The sequence below is a fragment of the Pseudorca crassidens genome, chromosome Y (genome assembly GCF_039906515.1).
Source record: "Pseudorca crassidens isolate mPseCra1 chromosome Y, mPseCra1.hap1, whole genome shotgun sequence".
Classification (NCBI taxonomy): domain Eukaryota; kingdom Metazoa; phylum Chordata; class Mammalia; order Artiodactyla; family Delphinidae; genus Pseudorca; species Pseudorca crassidens.
The window spans coordinates 7,542,785-7,563,307 of NC_090318.1; the positions used below are offsets into that span (position 1 = coordinate 7,542,785).

At 52.4% G+C, this 20,523-nt stretch overlaps 1 protein-coding gene across 4 annotated transcripts in view; it reads left to right on the forward strand.

Moving 5' to 3' along the window:
* The window catches only part of LOC137217790 (protein Shroom2-like), a 140,960-nt gene extending 127,356 nt beyond the window's left edge, over positions 1-13,604 (forward strand). For 2 of the 4 annotated variants that reach the window (XM_067724731.1, XM_067724728.1), the window contains 5 exons: positions 1,681-2,199; positions 3,289-3,460; positions 7,125-7,188; positions 8,011-8,283; positions 10,889-13,604. In XM_067724731.1, the coding sequence (XP_067580832.1) occupies positions 1,681-2,199; positions 3,289-3,460; positions 7,125-7,188; positions 8,011-8,283; positions 10,889-11,208 (1,348 nt within the window). In that variant the 3' untranslated portion in view covers positions 11,209-13,604. The remainder of the gene's footprint in view (positions 1-1,680; positions 2,200-3,288; positions 3,461-7,124; positions 7,189-8,010; positions 8,284-10,888) is intronic. The other 2 variants (XM_067724730.1, XM_067724729.1) reach the window with 2 other exon arrangements.
* Positions 13,605-20,523: the final 6,919 nt, after the last annotated feature.

The following is a 20,523-nucleotide window of genomic DNA, read 5'->3' on the forward strand; positions in this document are numbered from 1 at the left end:
CCACTGTGTTTTGTCTTCACTTTGAGGTAGAAAGTTCATCAGACTTCTTAAATGTGAAAGTCTGCCTAGGTTTCAAGAGGAGAGATCATTTGTGCTTAGAAATGACCAGGAAGAGATGCTTTGTTGGAAAGTATAGGACAACCTGCGGAGGATTTGTTTTTGTTTTTACCTCGTGTCTTCCTTCGCTGGAAATTAAGTTTCCCCACGAATCGGGCCGGGGGAGATGCAAATACAGGCTGACCTTGAAGTCCCTAACAGGAGTTGAGGGTCTCTACGCATGGAATGCAAGGAATGGAATGAAGAGGGGTTCTTGTTTGTGTGTCCTTGCTTTGATAAGATGCCAGAATTTTCCTTCGGAAGTTCAGCATGTCTCAGCACTATTATGCACGGAGTGACAGCCTTTTGAAATTTATTCACTAAGAAGGCACGACAGGGACTATATATGACCACCTAGATTAATAAACTAACACCTCTGCTCTCAGTGGTTTCTGCTGGAGGAGAGAAGAAAATAAAGTTATTTCATTGTAGCCTGCGTGCCCCACCCTTAGGAACAAGGAAAGAACCGTAATGTGTTGTGTTATGCCCCTTGTGCACCATAAGATTACGTCCATTCGGATCATAGAAATGGTTTTACGCTGAGTTAGGAACAAGTCGGGGTGTTGGTTGTATGATTTTGGCCTGTCTTTTGCCTTCCCTCCTGGCTACCAGCAGATGGCTCTCTTTCTCCAATTTGTCCTTCAAGGGTATTTGAAATGGATTTGTGTCCCAGCGGCCCTGGTCCGGGGGATCCCCCGGCACCAGCCGGCTTTCGGGTGGCCCCTGACGCAGCCCCATTGCCTCGACCAGGCCGTTCCTTTCCGTTTTCTCTTCCATGTGGCTGCTCGAGGTGCCTCCCCCGCTTTCACCGACAAACTTTTTTAATTTAATTTTATTTTTTTTTAAAAGGACGCCTGCATGAGTCATTTCCAAGATAGCGCAGGAGCAGCGTGTCCCATGTTCGCTGCTGGATTCTTATCTGTCTGGTATGAAATGCCGTGTGGAGGGCAGCTCGAAGTGTGGGGCAGTGGCAGGCAGGTGGGGTGAGACCCGGGGCGCACGAGGGTCCAAGGACGCTTCCAACCGGGACCAGGACCGGGCGGCGCTCAGCGTCTGCTCAGAACACGGCTGCTTGTTCTAAAGGAGTCCTCCGGCCACCGCGAGGACCACGCAGGCACCCAGCTGTGAGAGACGCTGGCTGACGCACCGGCGCTAATTCTGTGAAACACGCCTGTCTGTTGCAGGGCTCCCTTGCAAAAGAAAATTTCACTGAGCAGGCTTCTTACCGTTGGCTCTGCCATTGACCTAAAAACAAATGAGCATCACACTGCCCTTCTATCTGTCAGTAAGCCCACGGATGTGCCTTCAGGCGTGCAGGTGACCGTTGGAAAACGGAAAGACACCTACACGCCCAGGAGGCTTAGGAGATCAAGGTAGGGGTGGCAGGCACCCCTCAACCTGGTCTCCCCATCCTGGGACGTGTGACCATGAAGGCTTCTCCCCTGGGGCCGCTGCAGGCCTTTGAGTCAGGCTTCCCAGGCTGTAAGGGGATGCGGAAACCAGCCGATTTCTCATCCAATTTCTAATTCTGGTCTGTGCCTGGGCGTACAGCGTGTCTTTAACAGACGGCCCTTCTCTTTGCAGAATCGAGCGGGTGATGGACAACAACACCACGGTGAAGATGGTGCCCATCAAGATCGTGCACTCGGAAAGCCAGCCCGAGAAGGAGAGCCGCCAGGGCCTGGCCCGCGTCCCGGAGCCACCCGTGCTGCCCAGCGGGCTCGAGCGGGACCAGATCAAGACACTTAGCACGTCCGAGCAGTCCTACTCCCGCTTCTGCCTGTACAGCCGCCAGGGCGCCGAGCCCCAGCCCCCTGGCACCCCGGTGCCCACGGCCAAGGACAGCCGGGCCTCCACGCCCACACTCAGCTACGTGAAGGCCAAAGAGAGGACTGCCGAAGACCTCAAGTCGGAGGAGCTGGCCCGCGAGATCGCGGGCAAGGATAAGTCCCTGGCGGATATCCTGGACCCCAGCGTGAAGATCAAAACCACCATGGACCTTATGGAGGGCATCTTCCCCAAAGACGAGCACCTCTTGGAGGAAGCTCAGCAGCGGAGGAAGCTGCTCCCCAAAATCCCCTCTCCCAGAACCACAGAGGAGAAGTGAGTAGACGCCGCCCTGGTTCTGCCCCCTGGCTGGATGTGGTTTTGCCCGGTGCCTCTTAGGCTTACAAGGGCGAGGGAGTGTATCTCTTTGTCTGTTTTCGTGACTGCTCTTTGGGGACAGATTTCCATAAGTGCTTATGAGCACTCTGGGGCTCTTCTGTCACCCTCCCGAAATTAAAAGCCCATTCTGGGGATGATGACGTCAGGTCCTGGCAAAGATGTGAAAATATACGTTTCCGGAGATGCCCACGGGGCTTCTTCTCATGAGGCGGTGGTTCTCAGCCGGAGGCTGTTGTCTCCCGCCACGGGACAGTTGGCAATGTCGCGATACACTTTCGGTTGCCACCACTGGGAGAGGTGCCCTGGCATCTAGTGGGTGGAGACCAGGGATGCTGCTTGCGGCTCTGCACTGCACGGGACGGCCCCCCCCCCATCAAAGAATGGTCCGGCCCCAAGTGTCACTAGTACGGAAGTTGAGAAACTTGTCACAAGAGGGGTGAAAGTTGAGACTACTTCTTAGTATATGTGTTTATGAAAGAGGCTTTCTGTTGTTGCTTATTTAACGGAGGGAGTGAACTTGCTGCAATAGGTTTCGTAAAGAGCGCTTTCCAGCCCGTCCTTCAGTCACCTGCCCACAAAGGTGTATCTGCTCACATCTCTCCTGTTTCTGTACATGGTCTCCATAAGCATCGTTGACTGACGGTAGGCGGGAGTACCAGGCAGACAAGAAGTCAGGCCGTAGCAAGAGGCAGCAAATGCGGCTGCTGGTAGAAAGGTGCCCGGTGACCTTGGGCGTGCGGCCACGCCTACGGATAGCAGCAGACCTCTCCCCATGGACCTCGGGCTCCCGGCGGATACCATCTGCACTCTCCTCCCTCCGGGGCGAGCCTTCGAGCACCACCTGGCGGGGTGTTTTAGTTCTGACCTCACAACCTACTCCTTCCCCACTCTTGCTGTCTCATCTCTCTAGCTGGTGCCTTTCCGTTAGCACCACCATTTGCCGGTCACAGCCCAGGCTGTGGGACTTGCGGGCACGTCTGTGTGTACGCTCAGAGCTAACGGGTGTTCTGATGTTTTGTTACCCAGGAAGGAGGAGCTGAGTGTGCCGGCAGCCGTGTCCCTGGCCACCAACTCCACCTACTACAGCACATCGGCCCCCAAGGCGGAGCTGCTGATTAAGATGAAAGACCTGCAGGACCAGCAAGAAGCCGAAGAGGATTCAGGGAGTGACGCCGACCACGACCTGTCGGTGAAGAAGGTAGGGGGGCTGCAATTCCAAACGAGAACGCGCCGGCTGGCTGGCAGGCAGGCCGGCCGGGGGCGGCACCCGGCTCCACCCCGACCCTGGGCCCTGCGCCGAGCGCCGTTGGTGTTGGGCTTCTATGTGGGACGCTGACATTTGGGCCTGTGTATTAAGCCCTTTGTGGGTGAGTCTTCTGTTCTAAAATTGGGCCTCTCTGCCAGGGTCTCTTTGCCATCTCTTTGTAATGAGATCCAGTGTCAAATTAGCTAGGTGGCCACCAGTCTCTCTCATTTTAAGGTCAACTGATGTGTCTCTTCTACCCCAGTTAAATCCAGAGGGCTTAATTGTATGACCTTCTGCAAGGCACATGTCCTCTTTGACTATCCGTTTCAAATATCTGTGATCATCTGTGATCCGATGATGTTAATTAAATTCAACAGTACATTGTGAAGTGCGTTGTTAACCAAAAAGCATCATCTGTTCAACTCCAAAAACTCACCCAGGCACTTGGGGATACAGCAGTAGACAAAACAGACTGGAGTCAGTCTTTATTTCCCTGAAGGCACTTGAGTGCTCACAGAGGAGATGGATAGCCAACATAAAAACAAATATAAAAAAACAAACAGGGCCCCGTGGGCCCCTGCCCCCCACCTGCTCTTGTAAATACAGTTTTATTGCAACACGGCCACACTCGTTCATTTACATATGGTCTCTGGTAGCTTTCACGCTACACCAGCAGTGTTGAGTAGTTGCAACAGTGGCTGTGTGGTCCCTGAAGTCTAAAATATTTACTGTTTGGCCATTTATAGAAAAAGTTTGCCAACCCTTAATGGAGTAGGTCGGGTGGTCAGAAAACTAAAACAGCGTGAAGGACTAGAGAGAGGTAAAGGAGTATGATTGTAGAGAAGGCTCTGATGAGCGGATGATGAACAGAGACCTGGAGTGATGTGAGCGAGTGTCTGGTTGATCTGGGGAGGGTCTGGGGGAGTGGGGTTGGGGCAGCAAGTGCAAAGGCCCTGGGGTGGGAGTTCTGTGACACGTGGGGGAAGCAGCAGTGACCAATAGCTGGAGCTGTGTGGACAAGGAAGGGGGAGGATTAGAGAGGAGGTCAGAGGTGAAATAGCATGTAACCATGAGGTCACGGTAGGGACAAAATTATTGCTATCAGTGCCGATGTCTTCACTACTGTACGAGCTTCCAATCTTCACGGCATGTCAACGGGCCAGACTTGTGACATCTAGGTGTGATTACCTGGTTTTTTTTTTTAGGAAGGATTTAGCATAAAGGGAGAAAGGAATTGCCCAAGGCAGTCAGTTTCAGAGGATAGCATGTGCTGTTGGTTTAATTCCAGGGGCTTTGAGCATGCGTAGTCAGCACCAGGAGAAAAAGGAGGGAACCAGCATTTGGTGCATTTTTCCGTACACTTAGCATCTTGGAAGGGGCTTTCATAAAAAATACCAATTTGCTTTGACAAGACCCTTGCAAAGGATAATGTTTAATACCTCCTCGTATTGTTAGTTGTTTAAAAAATGCCATTGATTGGTTTCAAATATGATAGACAAACCCATTCCAGAAGAAATACCCTGACCCTTGTGTAAAAGAAAGTGACTTTCAATTTAGGAAGTGATAGCCTTTTTTTAATTCAAAAAGGAAATGAAAACTAAGAGTTTTGGTCCTGGGATTTTAGAGGCCCTGTGTCTGGCACAGGGTACCATTTGCTTTCTTCTGGTTGTGTTTTCCACGTTCTTAAAAATAATGAATTTAAAAAAACAAAGTGGTGTTATTCTCATACACCTAGAAAAAACATCCAGTTTGGACAGTTTTAATTTCGTCCACACCCTAGATGCAAAGAACTATGTTCTTTACACTGTGCCTTTGTTTCTCATGATGTACTGAATTTGGGAAGCAGCAGCCTTGGTACCGCTCCTTTCATCTGTCTGGGGCCTCTCCCGATTTCTTTGGGGGCACGAGATGCCGGCTTTGGGATTGACATGAGTCACTGTGAGCTTGCCCCCTGCCCATCACCCCACCAGGATTAACTTCCTAAGCCAGCTGACGCTTTTGGTTCAGTAAGCGTATGTCGGGCACTTTCACCCCAAGCAGGAAATGCTTTAAGCGCTAGGTCAGTGCTGTCGCTGACCCAGTAGTCCTGTTCTCCTGGCTGCGCTGCCTCTGCCGCCTTTCCAGTGCCCTCATATCTACGGTGTCACGCGCTTACGAAGTGTGCACGGGACGAGGAGAAGGGAGGGCTGTGCAGGTGCGCTTGGGAGGACTTGATGGCTCGCTTGATAGGAAAAATGCTGCATGGAGACCCTCTTTGGAAGCATCGTCCTGAGACACAGATCACCCGTATCAGGCATACGAAGTGTAGGGTGCCTCCAGCGCTTCAGCGGGTCTCCCGAGGTGGTTTGATTTTTTTTTTTTTCTCTCCTGCCCAAATAGTCCCTGGGATGGGGCAGTGTCTACCGGACGGTAGCGGTGAGCTCGGAGCAGCTTCTCATGCACACTTGCAGCCTTGCCGGCAGCGGCTGTGGACAGGCGCCTACTGCATGCCAAGCAGCGGGCTGAGCCTCCGGCGATTTCACCCATCTTTATGTTAACCCTGGAGGTCGCGGCAACTGCTCCCTGCTCAGCTCTGGACACCATCCTGGAGGGTTTCACGAGACTGAGCCTTCTCCCTGCCGAGCCCTGCGGACTCCGTCTGGGGCCAGAGTTTGGAAACTGCCCCAGGACGGGGCGGGGGGGGGGCGGTGGACAGCACGGACCATTTTCATGGGTCTGTTGTACATAAAATAGTGTTACTCACTGTGGAGCAACAGACTGAGTTTAAAAATCCTAATCGGACTTAACATTCCAACTAATTGTTTAATCCTCATTTGGGTGCGGGCAGCAGAGCACTGCCTCCGTTTTCATCACCCCAGCCTCGGGCTAGCACAGGGATGCGTTGGCCTCCTAAACCCCACGTAACCTGCTGTGTCCGTCGACACGAGGTTGGCGGACTCGTGCAGGGCAGGTGGCAGCAGGGTTCCGAAAAGGACAACGGGTGACTTTGCTTCTCGCCGTTGGCCCTTCACCGCTCACCGTGTCAGGTCGGGCCGCCGGTTGGCATCCGCCATGCGTGGGTTTAACAGCAGAAGCACGTCCGTAGTCATGGGAACAGGGTTTTTCTGGGGAAGGCTTCCCTGCTGGACCCCTTCTGAGCGGTCCTTGTAATTTTTCTCAAATGTGATGACCCACGAGACAGATAATCTGCTTTCTCTGCCCCTCAACTTGGACCACATGGTGCCGCTTCACTTCAGGATGGTGACCGATTAAAAGGTCTTTGTACGTGTCATTTTTGCTCTGTAAAAATTAGTCATTTCGAGAGCTGGCAGGAGGGGGGGAATGGGGAGCTCGTATTGAATGCTCGGAGTTTCCGTTTCGGAGGATGGAGAGGATGTGGAGATGGGTGGCGGTGCTAGCCCACAGCACCGTGCACGCCTCAATGCCACGGAACAGCACACGAGAAAAGAGGCGGGACGGTAAACGTTGCAGCATGTATATTTCATGACGTTTAAAGAAGTCATTTATTTACATTTTGGTCAAATGGAGGTCAGTACTTTATTATTGTGAAAGACTTGCCTAAGTTCATTGACATCCTTCATTTGTCTTAATTTTTATTGCTCATTCTACATGGAAGACATGTTTTAATCACGGAGTTCAGTACCAGACGTTCACTACCAGACTCAATAACTTGTGTGCATGTAAGTCTTCCAATTGGGAACTGCCAAAGAAGGAAGCGCAGAGACTTCCCTGGCGGTCCAGGGGTGAGGACTCGGCGCTTTCACTGCTGAGGGCCTGGGTGTGATCCCTGGTCGGGGAACTAAGATCCCACAAGCCGCACAGCGCGGCCAGAAAAAAAAGCAAAAAACAAAGAAGGAAGCACAGGGTATCACAGAGGCCCGGAGAATCCTTGCAAAGATACAGGCTGAAACGAGGTTTACCGTGAGTAGCCCCAGGGGTCCCACTCCTGCATAGTCTGATAGGACAGTCACAGGATGAGAATAGGTTTGTTCTGTTCCGTTTCTAAATCAAACGCCAATGATTGAACGGGAAGGCCTTATCCTTCCCCTAGTCTTAAACATCCCCAGTTAGTTATGTTTATTTTTGGCTGCGTTGGGTCTTCGTTGCTGCACGCGGGCTTTCTCTAGTTGCGGCGCGCAGGCTTCTCATTGCGGTGGCTTCTCGTTGTGGAGCACGGGCTCTGGGCGCGCGGGCCTCAGTAGTTGCAGCACTTGGGCTTCAGTAGTTGTGGCTCACGGGCTCTAGAGCGCAGGCTCAGTAGTTGTGGCGCACGGGCTTAGTTGCTCCACGGCATGTGGGATCTTCCCGGACCAGGGCTCGAACCCGTGCCCCCTGCATTGGTAGGCGGATTCCCAACCACTGCGCCCCCGGGGAAGTCCCCCTGTTATTTACTGATGCCAAACAAGCTGCCGCCCGGCTGAGCTGAGTGGCCCGCAGATCCGGGATGGGTGAGGGGGTGCCGCAAGGCGGCCCTGACCGTGTCCCCTGCCCTGTGCCCACAGCAGGAGCTCATCGAGAGCATCGGTCGCAAGCTGCAGGTGCTGCGGCAGGCGCGGCAGAGCCTGCGGGAGGACATGCAGGCCAACAGCGCACTGGGCGACGAGGTGGAGGCCCTGGCCAAGGCCGTCTGCAAGCCCAACGAGTTCGACAAGTTCCGCATGTTCATCGGGGACCTGGACAAGGTGGTGAACCTCCTGCTGTCGCTGTCCGGCCGTCTGGCCCGCGTGGAAAACGCCCTCAACAATCTGGACGACGGCACTGCTCCTGGCGATCGGGTAACTATGGCCAGGGCTGACCTGGAAGGCGCGGCGGGGTGTGGCTTTCCTGTGGGGGGTGGAGCAGACCGCCGGGAAGCCTCGTTCAGCCGCCGCGGCCACCTGTCCGCCTCGTAGTGCAAGACGCCGTTGAACGCCCAGGGCTTGCTGGCTCCGTCCTTGTAGCGGGGGCGGGGGGGTGGGGTGGGGGGGAGGCGGCGCGGCGCGCGTCCGGGAGAGTGGACCTCTTCTCGTATAGTCCCACGACCGCTGCTAGTGTCGGTCTCTTCCTAGTAACCTTTCCCCACCGCAGGTAAGTGGGTAAGTGGAGCTCCCCCACTGCCTGACGAGTCCTCGGCCCCCGGTGACAGTGCCGTTTGATGGTGACTTGGTTGCTGGGACTTCACAAGAGGGCCGCAGGGTCTAGAATGAGTCTAAGAGCTGCTCTGCTTTCCTCCTCCCTTCACAGCAGTGCAACTTGGGACATTTCTTAGTGGGTCTGCGTGTCTGCTCTTTGCACATGCAAGACACCGTCTACCTCACAGGCTTTACTACTTCGTAGGTCAGGTAGCAGGAGCACATCTAGTTTGCTTCTTTCCACATAATAGGCCTTCAAAATGATCATCTTCATCATTAATAAGGCACCTTAACTTCTCTACAAGGGGAGCAGAAAAGGCACCCCTCCCCCTGGACTCCAGGTGAGAGTGGTTTCAGGTTACACAGAAAGATCTTACAAAGCGCGTGGCTTTGAGCCCGTGATCTTTTGTGCTTAGCCAAGTCGTTAGTGACTATCAATCACGGAACGTATTGCATAAGGGTCGAAAAAGTAACGGGCTTTGGACCCCGATCCCCTTGGACCCCGATCCCCTTGGGTTACGTTCGCATTCCATTTTGCTGCTCTTGCCGTCTTAGCCCAGTTTATCTGAAAGAACTTAGGGAAATAACATGAATGGGAAAGAGAGACTTACTTGTAATTGAAATAGTAAACTCTCAAGGATCGATTAAATGAAAAATAGTAATATCTTTGCAGCCCAGCTCATCCTTATCTCCCCTTGCTTGGGACTGACCAAGCCTTACTTAGAATTGGAGGAAGTAGAAGCAGTCACACACCGGGGACCGTGGTCCTCCTGGGGACCTGGCTGCATAGCTCCTAACTGCATCCCTAGGGGGGCCGTGGGAGGGAGGAGAAGCAGACAGGCGCTCTCCCCCGTGGCTGTGTGTGGCTGATGCAGCGTCACCTTCGTGGACCCAAAGGAGTGCTCAGTCACCACGTCCAGGGGCAGCACAGTGGGCTAGCCTCCCGTGTGGCCGGTGCCAGATGAACATCTCCGGGTCCGGCAGCCAGGGCTTGGGAAAGCTGCGGTTTGCAGAGACAGGCACGCTAACGAGTGAAAAGATGTGGCCTCAGGCTGTAGGCAGCTTCCCCTGTCTTCCCAGGTAGAAAATGAGCACGTGGGCAGATGCAGACACGTGAATCCCTCCCTCCCATCAGCAGCTTCTAGTTGCCAGGGAGCCCAGCTGACCTTAGTGGCCCGAACCGCATTTCTCGCATCAGTTGAGGTCTGTTTCCCTTTTGGTTGGCATGAATTGGCCTTATACCTTGCCTCTTGCCGTGAAAATACATTGTCTTTGTTTCACAAGCACCTGAAGCTCAAGGTGTCCCCCGGAACAGGTGACCCCGAAAGGTTGTGCAGTCAGGGGCACTTCCCGGAAGCCTCACCCCAGGAGCAGCTTCTGCTGTCAGCCTCCGTTTCATAGCAGCTCACCTTTTCTGAGCTCTTTCTGTGGATCGGCGCTCTGCAGAGCACTCGCGCACCCGGGATGCTCATGCGTGGCCGTGGGTAGAATGTCCAAGCTGCAAGGTGGCCCTGCTGGTGTCAGAAACTCGCACCGAGGACAGGGCGTCCGTGGCTTCTGCCAGCCGGCACTTGCAGACATCTACCGCGTTCACCTCTCCCCCCGCTCAGTTTTCATTAAAGTTAGAGAGGGCAGGGGAAGTAGGGGCGCGCCCTGTGGGCAGACAGCGAGTGCTGCGTTCTGGAAACGGGGGCGTCTGTGTGACCCAGGGCGGGACCCTCGGAAGGAGAGAGGGCACCTCCCCGACAGGCGCGGTCTCGCCCCCCGCCCCGCCGCCCCCTCTCACGGCCTCGGCTACAGCTTTGCTCCCGGGCTGCAGCTCCGTCTGCCGGCAGGGTCTAGCAGTCCTGCCCTGGAGTCTCTTTAGAACCTGCGCCTTGTGTCCGTTTGGCCACGGTATCGGCAGGGAAAGGCCTTGGACGCACACCAGCTGCCTCAGCCCTTTGCTTTCTGAGCATCTCCCGGTCCTGGAGCATTTCGTGCCTGGATGGCTCCCGTGTTCCTCACGGCCTTTCACGGAGACAGGAGCAAGTGGAGGTGGCAGCGGCCCAAGAGCGCCAACGGGGGAGCTGGCGCTGGGGCCTCTGCTCCGCGAGGTGCCTCCTGCCCACGCCCCAGGTGCTTCTGCGCGGGTCCCTAACTCGGGTGGCATCAGGGTCTCCACTGGACCAGCCCCCAAAAGAGCTGCCGGACACCGTTCCCCCCCCGGCCCCCCCCACCACCGCCACTGCCTGGTCCCCAGCAGGCTCGTCTCTCTCTGTCTCTCCAGCAATCCCTGCTCGAGAAGCAGCGGGTCCTGATCCAGCAGCACGAGGACGCCAAGGAGTTGAAGGAGAACCTGGACCGCCGGGAGGGCATCGTGTCCGACATTCTGGCCAGCTACCTCAGCCAGGACAGCCTGGCCGACTACGCGCACTTCGTGAGGATGAAGTCGGCCCTCCTCATCGAGCAGCGCGAGCTGGAGGACAAGATCCACCTGGGCGAAGAGCAGCTCAAGTGCCTGCTGGACAGCCTTCCGCCCGACAGAGGCAAATGAGGGGCCTGCGGCCCGACGCCTCCCCAGCGGGGCACGCAACAGGAGGCAGATGAAAACCCCAGCCTGGACTTAGGTCCTGGAGAGGGAATCCCTCCCAGAACCAAATGGCCGTTAGAAAAGCAATAATTTCCGTGGGCGCGTTTGGGATGATTGATTGAATGTCTTAGTTCCCCTCCTGAATGCTGAGCAGAGTGGCTCCCCGTCACCCTTGGCCTGGAAGCAACCCCATGTGGCGCCCGGTGAACGGTGAGTTCCCGAGTACGGACTGAGCTCTGGTCCCGAGGTGCACGCACGTGGTCCTTGCCAGCTCGGGTCTGCCCTTCCGTCTTCCCACGCTGCACCCCTTCCTCCTCTCAGGAGGCAATGAGCGCGTGTCGGGCAAAGCCTGGCGCACGACCTCTCCGGTGGGTCACGGGAGGTGGCGGCTGCCGGCTTCTCCTGTTGGCCCAGAAGTGTTGAGCGGTCGTTGTCTGTCCCGTAAGGATGATCTGCGACCCAGCAAAAATCAGGATGATACTTTAGTAACACTCTGCAAAGGTGAATGGTTTTCCATGTGGTTAAAAACCAGCTGTGAAAAGAAGAGCGTACATGTTGGGTTCACACACTCTAAAATTGCCACTTAAATAGCGTTCTCGCTTTAAAACACACGCAAAGCAGACACACGGTTTTAGGACTTCTCGGCTGATGTCACGGTTCAAATGGTATTTTCCTGCAAAGAGAAATTACTTGGCTAAAAGCGTGTCCGGTAAATGTGCTTGCTAGGTGTTTTTTTGCTTAAGGCCGACGAGATATTTCTTAACTTACTCTTTCCCCAGAACATTTATTTTGCGTGTGTATGATCCTTAATTACAATTGGCAATTTCTCTCTTTTTGCCTCTATTTGTTACCGTGCCGTAAGGGCCACATACCGTTTGAGAACCGTTGCTCTGGTTTCTCAGAGGTCCCGGTGGACCACAGAACTCCTAGACCCAATCTTTTTCTGCCACACAGTGTACAGCTCCTAGTACCCTTTTTTAGTGGTTGAAATTGTGAGATGGTAAAGAGTCTATTCACTAAAGAAAACTGTCAAGCTGTCATTTTCCACTGGACAGATCACAGGCTAGGAGAAAATAACTTGCAAATCATGTATGTGACAAACCGTTTGTATCCAGAATGTATAAGAACGCTCAAACTTAACAGTAAGAAAACAAACAGCCCGATTAAAAGGTGGGCAAAAGACTGAAATAGACACTTCACCAAAGAGGATATATGCATGGCGAGTAAGCACGTGAATCGCTGTTTTAGCCACCAGTGGCGTGGTTCTCACGTACTTCTTTTTAATCTGATCACCGTGAAGTGGTGAGTTTCGTCACAGTGCTCATCTGTTGAAATGTGTGGTTAATGGCGGGAGAAGCCCTAGGGTAACTTCACGTCGAGGTCATGTGCAGACTTTGGTTTGACCTGTGAGATCGTTTTACTCCTTATTCCTCTTACTCCTATAAAAGAAGTTTTCCAGCGGCGGGGGGAGATGTCCCTCTGTCAGCAGTGGCTGCTGCCTCACCAAACACAGACGCACGCAAATGTCTTAACGGACACTAACTAGGCCATACTCGCCAGCCAGAGGGGAGACTGGACTCCCGGGCTGCCGCAGTGATCTCCGTGCACCCGTAGAGGGGGCCGACCTGGCAGGCGTCCGTGATGCTGGCAAAATAAACACTCCTTTGGCAGCCCACCGACGCCAAAGAGAAATGCCTTTTCAAGTTTTTACTCCTATTCAATTAAGCTATTCCTGACTTGAAAAATCCCTCTTCTGCCAACGAAGTGTCCTTGCCACGTGGTGTGGGTCACTTGCTGTGAAAACTGATCACGTCAGGAAAGGTAAAGCTGGCTGTCCATGGACCCCCCCCCCCCCGCACACTGCCCCTGCTTCCTCCTTCGGGGAGACAACCACGGTGATTTCAGTGTTTTTAATTGTCACAAAGCTTTTACCTGTGATTCTTTCCCTTCAGATACAGTATTGTGATCATTTTGATGATATGTCTGTAAAATGTGAAAATAGAATTTGTGTCTGTATCCAGCTTTTTGGTGTCTTTTGAGCCCTTTCTCTTCTACATAGCAATATATAGTGCTCTACTGTCCTTTTAACGAAGCACATAGAATCACAACGTTCCCGTTTGCCTCTTCAATGTCTGGTTAGTGGGGACCCACAGATTGCAGTGAGTCAATGTACATAACTTTGTATATAGTTATGTTATTGCATATAAAGACGATCTGGTGCTAATGTTTTGCCCTTGGCATTCTTCGGTGGTGGCTGATAGCTCACCCTTGGTCATAGCTCAGCTGTGGAATGCTCTGTATAGTGAGATTCCAGTCAGGGGCGTTGCGCCTTTGGAAGATGCGTACAGATTTCACGCTCAATACTTTCACTTACGTCTCAACAGAACATTCTGCTTGACGTTCACAAAATAAATGGTGTCCTTCCGTGAACCGAGCATGTCTTTGATTTACATCTTTTTTTTTTTAAGAATTGCAATATCCTTACCGTATATTAGATTCTTCAACCATTGATAAATGGTGGGATTAATTCTATGTATGTATGTATGTGACTATTTCTGCCAGTCTAGTAAAGGGCAGTCAATTTTCAGTCAGGAAAATGTCACAGACACAGGTTGTATAAGTCAGTGCCTGCCACAGCAGTGCTGTGTAACAAGCACTGTAAAATCGCAGCAGGGTCCAGTGAGACGTATTCCGTTAGCTCATGAAATTGGAGATCAGGCTCTACTCCACGTGCCTGTCATGTTCCTCCTGGCACCAGGATTTTGGCCTGGGCAGGTCAGTGGCAGATGCATAAGAGAACAAGCCCAGTCCCAGCGGTGCTTCTCCTGTCTCTGGTTAGAGTGCACCTGCTAACCTTCCATTGCCAAAGCAAGTGCTGCAGCCAAACCCAAAGTCAGAGGGTGCGGCATGTGCTCTACCCCTTTAGTGGAAGGAACCGTAAGTCCCGTGGCAGAGTGTGGCTACAGGGAGCTGTGAGGAGTTGGGGCCGTTGATGGACCACACCTCCCACACCAGGGCCCGATACCGAAGAGCACGAAATCGTCCAGGACCCGAAGCCAAGTTCCTGGAGCAAAGCCAGCTCTGTCACTTCGGGCGGATGGCTGTGAGCAAGCGCCAGCCTCTCCAGCCTCAGCTTCCTCCTCTGTAGTTGGAGGAGAGCTGTTGTGAGAGCAACTGAGCTGATGTGTTAATGTGCTCAGGACCAGTGCCTGGATCAGAGGGGTGCCAGTGGAAGCGCCCACACTTCTGCTGCCATCACTGTATTCTGGACCTGGAGGAAGTGCCTTCCCTGCATCCAAACGCATCTGTCGGAACCACCCAGCACACGGCAGTTGCTCCTGGTTGGCTGATTAGAAACGCTTCTGCTGTGCAGCAGGTTGGTGGGACCCGAAGGTTAGCCAATTGAGAGGGAGGGATTCTTTTGTTTTTAACAAATTTATTTATTTTTGGCTGCATTGGGCTTTCTCTAGTTGTGGCGAGCAGGGGCTACTCTTCGTTGTGGTGCGCGGGCTTCTCATTGCACTGGCTACTTTTGTTGCGGGCTCTAGGTGCCCGCAACCTAGAGGTGCCTGGGTTTCAGTACTTGCGGCATGCGGGCTCAGTAGGTGTGGCTCGCGGGCTCTACAGTGCAGGCTCAGTAGTTGTGGCACATGGGCTTAGTTGCTCCGCGGCATGTGGGATCTTCCCAGACCACAGCTTGAATGCGTGTCCCCTGCTTTGGCAGGTGGATTCTTTCTTTTTTTTTTAATTAATTCATTCATTTTGGGCTGTGTTGGATCTTCGTTGCTGTGCACGGGCTTTCTCTACTTCTGGCGAGGGGGGCTACTCTTCGTTGCAGTGCGCGAGCTTCTCATTGCAGTGGCTTCTCTTATTGTGGAGCACGGGCTCTAGGTGCACAGGCTTCAGTAGTTGTGGCTTGCAGACTCTAGAGCACAGGCTCAGTATTGTGGCTCACGGGCTTAGTTGCTCCGCGGCATGTGGGATCTTCCCGGACCAGGGATCAACCCGTGAGCCCTACATCGGCAGGCGGATCCTTAACCACTGCACCACCAGGGAAGCCCCAAGAGCGAGGGATTTTTCTTAACAAGCATTACTCAAAATTAGGAGAGTGAATTTGTGTTTAGAACAAGAAAAAAATTGACCCAAATCACAGATTTTTAAAAAGTGCACAAATGCCTCCTACAGTTTATGCTTGCCTTCTACCAGGGTACTCTGCTGGTCTTATGTGAGTTCTGATATGGTCGAGGAATTCATCACACAGGGGGCAATGGAAACGCACCTCAGGCTGCTGCTGGGATGGTGCTTCTGGGAGCCAGTGACCCTTGTGCCGCACTCCACGACCCATGGAAGGAGATGCTCAACGTTTTGCTTCTTCAGGGCCAGCTGCACTGCACACGCTGAGCCAGTCTCAGGCATGGGGACGCAGGAGATGTTGACTCCATCGTTAACCTGTCAGCTGTACTTCCCTGTGGCTGTACCCTGAAAGCCCAGACATCCTGAGTGTGTGTTTTTTGCATTTCCCATTAAAAGAAGAGAATCCCGGAGGGGTGTGTGTGTGTGTGTGTGTGTGTGCTGGTATAGGCTGAGCATTGAGTCACAGTGAGCTGTGTGTGTGCTGGCGTAGGGTGAGCACTGAGTCACAGGTGTGTGTGTGTCTGCTGGTATAGGCTGTGGATTGAGCCACAGTGAGCTGTGTGTGTGCTGGCATAGGCTGAGCACTGAGTCACAGTCAGGTGTGTGTGTGTGTCTGCTAGTATAGGCTGAGCATTGATTCACAGCCGTTTGCCTGTGTGTGTGTGGGTGTGTGAGCTGGTATAGGCTGTGCATTTAGTCACAGCCTTGTGTGTCTGCTGGTATAGGCTGTGCATTGAGTAACAGCGAGCCAAGTATGTGGGTGTGTTTGTGTGCTGGTATAGGCAGTGCACTGAGTCACAGTGAGACGTGTATGTGTGTGTGATGGTATGGGCGGTTCACTGATTCACAGGGAGATGTGTGAGTGCGTGTTTGTGTGTGTGTGTGTGTGCTAGTACAGGCTGTGCAGTGAGTCACAGAGAGCTGTGTGTGTGTGTGTTGGTATAGGCTGAGCATTAAGTCACACTTAGATGTGTGTGTATGGGTTGGAATCGGCTTTGAGTCTGTGTGTGTGTGTGTATGTGCAAGTATAGGCTGAGCATTGAGTCACAGTGCATTGCGTGTGTGTGTGTGTGTGTACAGGTGTACACTGAGCATTGAGCCACAATGAGGTGTATTGTGTGTGTGTATGTGCTGGTATGGAAAGCGCATTGAGGCAAAATGAGCCGTGTGTGTGTGTGTGTGTGTGTGTGTGTGTGCTGGAATAGGCTTTCAATTGAGTCACTGAGGTGTGTGTGTGGGGGGGGGCTAATATAGTCTGAGCATTGAGTCACAGTGAGGTGTGTTGTGTGTATGTGCTGGTATGGACTCTCCATTGAGGCACAATAAGCCGTGTGTGTGTGTGTGTGTGTGTACGTAGTCTAGGGTGTGCATTGAGTCACAGGAAGGTGTGTGTGTGTGTGTGTGTGTGTGTCTGCTGGTTTAGGCTGAGCATTGAATCACAGGTGTGTGTATTTATGTGTGTGTGCTGGTATGGGCTTTGCATTGAGTCACTGTTGTGTCTGTGATGCTACAGACTGCATTGAGTCACAGTGAGCCTTGTGTGTGGGTGTCTGTCTGCTGGTATAGGCTGTGCACTGAGTCACATTGAGCCGTGTGTGTGTGTGTGTGTGTGCAGTTATGGACAGTGCCTTGAGTCACACTCAACCATGCGTGTGTGTGTGTGCATGCACGCCGGTATAGGCTATGCATTCAGTCACAGGGGTGGGTGTGTCTGTGCGTGTAGGTATAGGCTGAGCATTGAGCTACCGTGAGGGGTGTGTGTGTGTGTGTGTGTGTGTACTGTTAGAGACTGCATTGAGTCACAGTGATTCGTGTGTGTATGCATGCGTGTGTGCTGCTGTAGGCTGTGCATTGAGTCACAGCCGTACGTGTGTGTGTCTGTGTGTGTGCTGCTATAGACCCTGCATTGAGTCACAGTGAGCAGTGTGTGTGTGCTGGCATAAGCTGAGCATTGAGTCACAGTGAGCCATTTGTGTGTGTGTGTGTGTGTGTGCTGGTATGGGCTATGCATTGAGTCACTGGTGTGTGTGTGTGTGCACTTGTGTGTGTCCTAGTATAGGCTGAGCATTGAGTTAGACTGTGCTGTGCATATGTGTGTGTGGGTAGGGCTGGTATATTCAGAGCATTGATTTACAGTGAAGTGTGTTATGTGTCTGTGTATGTGCTGGTATGGGCTGTTCAGAGTCACAATGAGCCATGCGTGTGTGTGTGTGTGTGTGAGCTAGTATAGTCTGAGCATTGAGTCACAGTGAGGTGTGTTGTGTGTGTGTGTGTATGCTGGTATGGACTGTATATTGAGTCACAATGAGCTGTGCGTGTGTGTGTGCTGGTATACGCTGAGCATTGAATCACAGGGGTGTGTGTGTGTGTGTGTGCTGGCATAGACTTTGCATTGAGTCACTGAGATATATGTATCTGTGTGTGTGTGTGCAGTGCTACAGACTGCATTGAGTCACAGTGAGCCTTGTGTATGTGTCTGCTGATATAGGCTGTGCATTGACCACAGTGAGCTGTGTGTGTGTGTGTGCAGAGGGCAGGTATACACTGTGCACTGAGTCACAGCCGTGTGTGCGTGTGTGTGTATGTGGATGTAGTGGTATAGGGTGTGCATTGAGTCACATTAAGGTTGTGTGTGTGTGTGTGTCTCTGTGCTGGTATACGCTGAGCATTGAATCACAGTAGGTGTGTGTATATGCTGGTGTGCTGGCAAGGGCTTGCATTGAGTCGCTGACGTATATGTATCTGTGTGTGTGTGTGTGTGTGTGTGTGTGCGGTGCTACAGACTGCATTGAGTCACAGTGAGCCGTGTGTGTGTGTGCTGATACAGGCGATACATTGAGTCACAGCCATGTGTGAGTGCATGTTCGTGTGTGTGTGTTCTGGTATAAGCGGTGCATTGAGTCACAGTGAGCCCTGTATCTGTGCATGTGTGCTGGTTTAGGTTGTGCATTGAGTCACACTGAGGTGTGTGTGTGTGCTGGTATAGATCGTTCATTGAGTCACAGTGCTGTGTGTGTGCACACTGGTATAGGCTGTGCATTGAGTCACAGTAAGGGGTGTGTGTGTCTGTGTTCTTGTATAGGCTGAGCATTGAGTCACACTGAGGTGTGTGTGTGTGTGTGTGTGTAGTCTGAGCATTGAGTTACAGTGAGACGTGTGTGTGCTAGTATGAACTGTACATTGACGCATAATGAGCTGTGTGTGTGTGTGTGCTGGTAGAGGCTGAGCATTGAATCACGGGTGTGTTTGTGTGCTGCTATGGGCTTTGTATTGAATCACTGAGGTGTGTGTGTGTGTGTGGTTCTACAGAATGTGCATTGAATTAAAATGCGTGTGTGTGTGTGCTTCTATAAGCTGTGCACTGAGTCACAATGAGGTGTGTGTGTGTGTTTGTGCACTGGTATAGGCTGTACATAGAGCCACAGTGAGCCATGTGTGTGTATGTGTGTGTGTGAGTGTGTACGCTGGTAAATGCTGTGCATTGAGTCCCAGTGAGCAGTGTGTGTGCTGCTATAGGAGGTTCATTGAGTCACAGTGAGGCACGTGTGTGTGCGTGTTTGTGTGTCTGTGTGTTCTTGTATAGGCTCTGCATTGAGTCACAGTGAGCCGTGTGTGTATGCTGGTATACGCGGTGCATTGAGTCACAGTGAACAGTGTGTGTGTGTGTGTGTGTGTGTTTGCTGCAATAGGCTATGCATTGAATCACAGTGAGCCTTATTTGTGTGTGTATGTGTGTGTGTGAATGTAGAGGCTGAGCAATGAGTGTCTGAGGTGTGTGTGGTGTGGTGCTACAGACTGTTCGTTGAGTCACAGTGAGCCATGTGTGTGTCTGTGCTGGTTTAGGCTGACCATTGAGTCACACTGAGGTGTGTGTGTGTGCGCATGTGTGTGTGCTGGAACAGGCTGCTCATTGAGTCACAGTGAGGTGTATGTGTGTATCTGTGTGAGATTATACGCTGTGCACTGAGTCACAGTGAGCCGTCTGTGTTTGTATGTGTGTGTGTGCAGGTATGGATGGTGCATTGAGTCACAGTCAGCCGTGTGTGTGTGTGTGTGTGTGTGTGCATGCAGGTATGGACAGTGCATTGAGTCACAGTCTGCCGTGTGTGCCTGCTGGTATAAGCAGTGCATTCAGTCACAGGTGTGTGTGTTTCTGTGCGTGCAGGCATAGGCTGAGCATTGAGGCACCGTGAGGGGTGTGTGTGTGTGTCTGTGTGCCTTTAGAGACTGCATTGAGTCAGAGTCAGCCATGTGTGTGTGTGTGCACTGGTGTAGACTGTGCCTTGAGTCACAGTGAGGTGTCTGTGTGTGTGTGTGTGCAGGTATAGGCTAGGAACTGAGTCACAGTGAGCCGTGTGTGTGCGTGTTATGTGTGTGCTGGTATAGGCTCTGCATTGAGTCACTGTGAGCTGTGCATGTGTGTCTATGTGTGTGATGGTATAAGCTGAGCATTGAGTCACAGTGAGGTGTGTGTGTGTGTGCTTGTGTGTGTTTGTGAGTCAGCTTTCTGGTACAGGATGCACATTGAGTCACAGTGAAGTGTGTGTTTGTGTTTGTGTGTGTGCTGGTATGGACTCTGCACTGAATCACAGTGAGGTGTGTGTGTGTGTGCTAGTATAGACTGTGTGTTGAGTCACATGTGTGTTTGTGTGTGTGTGTGTGAGGGTATAGACTTTGCGTTGAGTCACAGTAGCCGTGTGTGTGGGTGTGTGTGTGCGCGCTGGTATAGGCTGTACGTTGAGTCACAGAGAAGGGTGTGTGTGTGTCTTTGTCTGCTGGTAATGCTGACCCCTGAGTCACAGTGAGGTGTGTATGTGTGTGTGGGTGCATGTGCTGCAATAGGCTTCGCACTAAGTCACACTGACTTGTGTGTGTGAGTGTATGTGTGTGTGTGTGTGTAGGTATAGGCTGTGTATTGACTCACATTGAGCCATGTGTGCCTCTGTGTGTGTGTATGTGTGCTAGCATAGACTGCACTGAGTCACAGTGAGCCGTGTGTGTGTGTGTGTGTGTGTGTCCGGCTGTAGACTCTGTATTGATTCACAGTCAGCCGTGTGTGTGTGTGTGTGTGTGTTTGTGTGCTGTTAGAGTCTGAGCATTGAATCACAGATGTGTGTGTGTGTGTGCTGGTATGGGCTTTGCATTGCATCACTGAGGTGTGTGTTTATGTGTGTGTGTGTGGTGCTACAGACTGTTCA